The 7,439-nt window shown below is 34.0% G+C and overlaps 1 protein-coding gene across 1 annotated transcript; it reads left to right on the top strand.

Moving 5' to 3' along the window:
- The first annotated feature begins 1,880 nt into the window (after positions 1–1,880).
- On the top strand, positions 1,881–5,541 carry LOC104107733 (uncharacterized). Its single transcript, XM_009616612.3, has 4 exons — positions 1,881–3,259; positions 4,569–4,776; positions 4,886–5,015; positions 5,118–5,541. The coding sequence occupies exons 1-4, from the start codon at positions 2,394–2,396 to the stop codon at positions 5,378–5,380; spliced, it is 1,467 nt and encodes a 488-aa protein (XP_009614907.1). The 5' UTR covers positions 1,881–2,393; the 3' UTR covers positions 5,381–5,541.
- The last annotated feature ends 1,898 nt before the right edge of the window (positions 5,542–7,439 follow it).

Below are 7,439 nucleotides of genomic sequence, written 5' to 3'. Positions count from 1 at the left end.
AACTCTACAATCTCTTTCCTTTTTTCTTATAGTAGAGATGGTCTTGATATATTTCTCTAATGCAGTGGGGAGTAGTGCCCGCCGGGTTTTGGGTGACGTGGCTTTCCCAGCAAGAAAACCATTCCTCGCTGTTGCGTTCTCATTTGCATTGACTGTCTGTCTTGACTCACTAATATAGTATTAACTGGAATTGTAAGTTAAATATATTGACCTTATTTGGATTATAAATATGTGTAAGCATTTGGTACATGTACGGTCAATTCTCTCTATAATAATATCATATTTTGAATTTTTTTTGCTGTTATAGCGAATTATTATTATAGAAAACATATATTATAACATAACATGTAAATTAGTTTCAAAAATAATTTATTTTTATAGTAAATAATTATTATATAACGATATTGTTATAAACATGTCTGACTGTATGTGTAATTCTTACGTGCTAATAATAAATGAATTTTATGTGAAGTACTTATAATATGTTAGAATTATTTTTTATGAGAATGGCGCCTGAACTAGCTTGTACACTGATTAAACTTTTCCATCAGAATTAACAATTAAATTCTGTTTTCTTATAATATTCACTCACTTTATTAATTACCAGCCCACACTCTTGAATTCTCATAAATATATAGTATATCTTATTAGCAAAAGCGGAGCTGGCCTATAAAGTGCGGATTCGGTCGAATCCAGTTGCTCTTACTTAAATACTGTATTTGCATTAGAAAATTTATTAAATATCAAGATGTGTATTAAGATCTGAATACTAAATGATTAAGATTGTTTGATTTTTTAACATCTGAATGTATAAAATTTACGTTTATTTGAAAATTAATAAACATAAAATTCAAATAAAATACTAATTAATCTAATATTCCATAACTAAAATATATAGCTTTTTAAAATACTATAGTTGCTGGCGGTGATGGCTAACGGTAGTGCTTGTGAATGCCGACTAAAAGCGGTGGTTGGTGGTAGATTTAGTTGATGGTGGTAGTTTTTGGGTAGTAGCTGGTGGTGATTGGTAGTGGTAGCTATTATAATTGAGGATGGTGGTGGTGGGTGGTAATAGTTAATAATGGCGGGTGGTGGTGGTGGTAGTTGTGATTGAGGAAGATGATGGTGGGTGGTAGTAGTTTATAATGGTGGGCAGTGCCATCTATGGTTATTGATGGTGATGGGGTGATTAGTTGTGGATGAATATTGGTTGCCGTTGAGAATGATAGTGATGGAAGTGATGGGGATAGTGGGTGGTGGTAGTCGACAATGATGACTGCTATGATTGAGGATGATGGTGGTGATGGGTGGCATGATGCTAGTTGATAATGGTAGGTGGTGACGACAATTAATAATGAATATGGATGATAGCATCTTAATGAAATTAAGTATCTGTTACAGATCTTAATGATACAGACATATTCAGACCCATTAAGTGATTGTGAAGTAAAAAAAACAAACACACTTAACGATTAAGATTTGAACAATTAAGATTCAGATTTTAAAAATAAACATACTTAATATCTGAGACTCGAATGATTAAAATTCAGACCTCCATTAAGTGTAAACAAATGAGGCCTAAAACAAATTGTGAGTTTCGTGGTAAATTCAAAACTCAGAAATTTCAAATTTTATCATCTTGCTATACTCTTTTGAGAAGGATAATTACCATGAGTACATCAATAAACGAACTCAAATAACATCGACATTTGAGTACTATACACCAAATGAATTAAAAAATGAAGATATGACGACTGAATTAGGAGGGAGTAGTTGAGTTTTTCAGAACATATTCTAATAATTCTTGTTTTTATATTCCAATTGTTAATCAAAAGTCTAAAGAGACATATCTCTACTGTCCAATAAACGCCCTGTTCTCTCACCCACTATCCTCTCGGGGCAGTTACCGCCCCCACCTCACTCTCCTCTCTCGTTAAGAAATATAGCCATTTGCCTTTCAGTAGTGCTTTCTTTACAGAAAGAGAGGAAGAAAATTTTCTGTGCTAAAACAGAGAGCCCTAGAAAACCTGCCAAATGTCACCAACCCATTCACTGTAAGACTCCTTCTGATCCTCCAACTCTACTCGCAACCAAACTCCTCATAAACTATTCTCTTTTGATACTGAACATAATACCATTTCATTTTTTTGCTTAATAAATGCCCAAAATTTACTGGACTAATTCTCATTTCATAGACCCATTCTCAGAACTCGACACCTCTAATTGAAAGTTAAGGAACCCAACCATCCCGCCACACCTTTGTGGTCACAAAACTATTACTAGTCACTCATTTTTCATGCCACTATATAAACACAAAAATACACTAAGTGGGAAGGAGGGTCTCGCCAAAGCAGCTTTTGTCAACTCTCTTTGTTCATTCCCATTTCTTGGTCATGCTAAGAGTTCTCAACCAAAAGCTGAAGAAGTTTTGTTTTGGTCTAAGATGGCCTATACGCCGCCGTTCAAAGACCAAGATCAAGATTACTGTCAAACAGCTAGGAAAATCTAATTCCAAGTCTCATTCTCAGCTTGAATCAGATAAAGAACCAGCTAATGCAAATGGGTCTGCGCTGATCCATCCCAGTAATGGGCATGAATTGGGTCGTTCTAAATCTGGACGTACAATTCGTGTAGCTACATTCAATGCTGCCCTTTTCTCTATGGCACCAGCACTTCCAAAGAAGATTGACAGGTCAGCTAGTTTTGACTTTGAAAATGATGATTATTACTCCTGTAATTTAAGAGCAAAATCATCAAATGATCGTCCTAAGAGTATACTCAAACAATCTCCTCTGCATCCTAGTAAAGAAGCTGATACTCTATTAAAGAAGCAAGCTTTTGCTAAATCAAAGTTAAGGGTGTCCATAAATTTACCAGATAATGAAATATCTTTGAAGAAAAGTGGGCAATTAAGCTTTTTGGGATGTGATAGTGAGAGGTTTTTAGGAAGTGGAATATGCAGGGGAAAGGCTCCTTTAAGGTCTACAGTAAGTATGCCACGTATAGATGGTCAGAGTTATAGAAGTACAAGAACTGTTCTTGAAGTATTGAGAGAGTTGAATGCTGATATTTTAGCATTGCAAGATGTTAAAGCAGTGGAGGAGAAAGGTATGAAGCCGTTATCGGATTTGGCTGCTGCTTTGGGGATGAATTATGTATTTGCAGAGAGCTGGGCTCCTGAGTATGGCAATGCTATTATGTCAAAATGGCCTATTAAGTCTTGGAAGATACAAAAGATCTTTGACGACTCCGATTTCAGGTTCTTAACCATTTCTTAATCCTTTATGTAAAACTTTCGATAGATACTGATATGATGAAGAACTTATGTCATATACACTGATAGTATTATTTGTATAATGTAATATGCCCTGGCGGGTTAGTTATCAGTTTACCAGGTTACTAATTCTTATTTTGAGAACTGTTTTTTCTTAAAAGTGCTTTTTACAGAGAAACTATTTTTTTCTGGTTCTCCAAAATTACTTATGCTTCTACTCAAAAGCATTTTTTTCCCTCTAAAAACTTGTAAAAAAAATACTTTAAAAAAAAAGTATTTTTGGTGAGAAACTTGGCCAGATTATAACTATAAGCTTATCGATTCACATTTGATTACTTTAAAAGTAACCTGGATTGTGTAAATATCTTTATTACATTACCAAAGCATATAGGTTAAACGAATGATGCAATTCAAAAGTGCTAACACTGTTTTCCTTATTTCATAGGTTTGCACTTTTGTTTTTTCTGACTCCATGTTTGGCGAAAGCTCACAGATTTTCAGTCATACAAATACACTATATTATTACATGAAACAAGCAGTTCTGTTTTTTTGTTTATTTTCCTTTTTCATTGAATAAGTTGCTAATTCAATGCTGAAACTACGGAAAGCACCATTGTCATTACTCTTTAGGATCCCCACCCCCCTCCCCCCTCCCCCCCATAAAAAAAAATCCCAAAAGCAATTTTGTGTGTCATGGTAGAATTTTCCAGCAACTTATGCTCCAGGAACTTTGTATGAGTTGCTACTTCATATTTAATTCCCAAAGTACTTTATGTGTGATCCATGTTTTACCTTACTGTATTTTCTATGTCACGACAAACTTATGCCAGCCTAGAGTAAAAACAAATGAAGTAATAAAATTTCAGAAAGAATTTATCATTTACTTGAAAAATTTCAGGAATTATACAAATTTAAGCCAGACTGTTGAAGCGCATCCATAGTAACGTAATACGTATGAAGTATAATCTTTATCAGAGGTGACAAAAAATTCCCAGCTTTTTATCAGTTATAACTTGCTAAGCTCAGTTATCTGGTGTTGAACCTCTGTTAAAGTCATATCCTTCTTAAGTATGCAATATTGATGTCAAGTTACTAGCTCGTTTATTACAAGTGGTTGAGTTTCATGTTCCCTTTTGGTTTCCCAGAGATGGTAATATATTGTTAGGTATGGGTCGTTGGGTGAATCTAAGAATGGTATTTACACAGTAACATGTAATTATGGTAGTCCATTTATCAAAATACACTTAAGCATAAAGCACTTGATTTATTTTTACAAAGATATATGTGAATGCAGAAATGTTCTAAAGGCCACAATTGATGTTCCTCGAGTTGGAGAATTCAATTTCTACTGCACTCACCTTGATCACTTGGATGAGAATTGGCGTATGAAGCAAATTAATGCTGTAATCCAATCCTCTGATAAGCCACACATTATAGCCGGGGGATTAAATTCTCTAGACGAAACAGATTACTCTCCAGAAAGATGGACAGATATTGTAAAGGTACACTATATATAAATCAGACGTCTCAGTCGTCTCAGTCAGAAAAAAATATATCAATTCATATTGCGTCTGCTTCTTTCCTCATTCAATTTGAATCATCACTTTCCAGTATTATGAAGAAATGGGAAAGCCAACACCAAAGGTTGAGGTAATGAAGCATTTGAAGAGTAAAGAGTATACTGATGCTAAAGATTTTGCTGGGGAATGCGAGTCTGTTGTCATGATTGCCAAAGGACAGAGTAAGCAACTCTTCATTCTCTTATTAACGAAACAAAAGTAGTACTCAATTTATATGACAATCGTTTTGTACTGTTGGCTCAAATCTTGTGCAAAATGTACAGGTGTGCAGGGAACGTGCAAGTATGGAACTCGAGTGGATTACATACTCTCATCATCGGATTCACCATACAAGTTTGTTCCAGGCTCATACTCCGTTTTCTCCTCAAAAGGAACTTCTGATCATCACATAGTAAAAGTTGATATGGTAAAAGTAGATACTGGTTCTCAACAACATGTCAACAAGAAACGGCGGCAAGCAAAACATAAAGTAGTCAGGATTACTCATTCAAATCCAAACAAGGGTGTATGGAAAATAGACACATGAAACAGAAGCAGATTGTTATTTTCATTGATTTATGCTCATAGTACGCTGCTATAGAAAGGGAAGAAGAAAAAGATAATTTATATGACAGATCTTGTGATTGAACCACATATCAATAACAGTTTGAGCTTGGATTTATAATAAGAGCTAAATGTGCTGTGTCCTTGCTTCAGCTTGACAAAAAGGAGTCCCAGGATATATACTACTCCCAGTTAGCACACCTCTTCATACTTTTCTTTTTTTCTTCACCGAGTTTAACAGAATTACTCATACTTAAGTACAGTTGATTTTTATATAACTTGATTGTGATATGTTTTACCACATCAATATATCAAGCTTAAACTCTTTTGAAATGAATGTTCTGTTTTATTTTGTCAATGAGAACTAAGTTGTTTATAACAAACATCCTATCACAGGTTAAAATATATTAACTTTAATAGTTACAAATTAGGGGAAATAGCATTTTTAGTCCCTAAATTATTGCAATATTCTGGCTTTGGTCCATGTGTTATGTGACTAAGCACATTAAACCTTTAATTAATCTAACCGTGTGATTTAAGCCCTTTAAACTAACGCAAGTTAAAGACTTAACAGTAATTGTTATTTTAAAAAACAGAAAATTCAACATAAGAAAAAGAAGAGCAGATAGAGAGAGTCATTTGCCTTATAATCCATTGAAACATATTTCTGACCAGTGATGGCTTCCAAAAGAAAGGTTATTAAATTATTCCATCGATATGTATCAATTCCAATCTAATCATTAGAGGTCCGACTTGGAGACGTCAAAATCGAAAAAAAAAAAAATTGCTTCATACTATTGCAACCAGTGCTGGCTTCTTCCCCAAATCCAAATATTGCTTCAATGGTTAATTAAAAAGAGAAAAGAAATATCTGATGAAATACACTTATATTATATTCTATAACTGCCTTCTCCATTATCTCTTGCAAATTGGAGCCAGATATGGAGCAATACAAGTTTCTTTTCATTTTTCAGTTTAATCCTGAGGAATGTCCTCAAAGTTGTTTTTTCCTTACTTCAAATATTGAAAACAAGTTTCTACTTATTTGGAATTTTCAATATTGATTCGTTAGGCACAAGTGGAGGAAATTAGTCTCTTCAACTTTTCATCTTCTTATGGGGGGATTTTGAAGGAGCAATATTTAATTAGTTGGAGGAAAATACTTCTACCACTCTCTATGTGCTCTTCTTTTCTAAATTTAATTTTCTGTATTTGTAAATAAAATACTGTTAGGTTTTTAACTTTCTGTTAGTCTAAAGGACTAAAATCACATGGTTAGATTAATTAAAGATTTAATGTGCTTAGTTAAATAATACAGGGATCAATTCCCAAAAGATTGCAATAATTTAGGAACTAAATATGTCGTTTCCCCTAAAAATGATCTAATATGGGTTTTATTTGTTTTATGCAACGGAATGACTACATTCATATATATGCCAAAGAGTTTTTCCATTACTTTATTCTGTAAGCTAAGGTCCATAGGCCAGGGCACACTTGATACTGGCTCAAGTATGACTTATGGATTGCAGTTGTATGTGCAAAACACTTCACGTCCGGTATTTTTACCTGGTCAACGAATATAATGGCCTTTGAAGGCTCCTATGCATTGGCATTACATCGTATTGAGAGGTTGAGGTGGCTTGGTAGAAGACGAGGACGATGATGAGCACCGGTCCTCGGCGTGTAATAACGGATAGTTTAAAAATTTAGATTCCCTAAAGAATATTCTAGTGAATATTATACTCTTATAAATAGGAGGAGATGTAATCCTAAAAAGGGTATTGAACACTTTTGTAAAAAACATTATTGACATTCTCTGAAGATTCTCTCTTTATCGAATACATACAAAATTTGCCTTTATACCTCTTATCCATCTTTTCTCCCCCGATTCAAGAAGAATCGGATTATTCAAAGACTTATCATTATCTATCATAGTTAGAAGAATCATTGGGAAATCTCACCCTTGTAGGGTGAACCTTATTCCGTTATTTACTTGAATGCTATTTATTATTATTTATTGCTTTCTTTTACATTCTTAAATT

The sequence above is a fragment of the Nicotiana tomentosiformis genome, chromosome 1, assembly GCF_000390325.3.
Source record: "Nicotiana tomentosiformis chromosome 1, ASM39032v3, whole genome shotgun sequence".
Taxonomy (NCBI): Eukaryota; Viridiplantae; Streptophyta; class Magnoliopsida; order Solanales; family Solanaceae; genus Nicotiana; species Nicotiana tomentosiformis.
This window is presented reverse-complemented; position numbering and strand designations above follow the sequence as displayed.

Excerpts from the sequence above, each read along its gene's own strand:
- LOC104107733 (XM_009616612.3), top strand. The coding sequence starts at position 2,394 with ATGCTAAGAGTTCTCAACCAAAAGCTGAAGAAGTTTTGTTTTGGTCTA. Across the intron at positions 3,260-4,568 it reads TTTGACGACTCCGATTTCAG|AAATGTTCTAAAGGCCACAA; the intron begins GTTCTTAACCAT and ends ATGTGAATGCAG. Across the intron at positions 5,016-5,117 it reads CATGATTGCCAAAGGACAGA|GTGTGCAGGGAACGTGCAAG; the intron begins GTAAGCAACTCT and ends CAAAATGTACAG.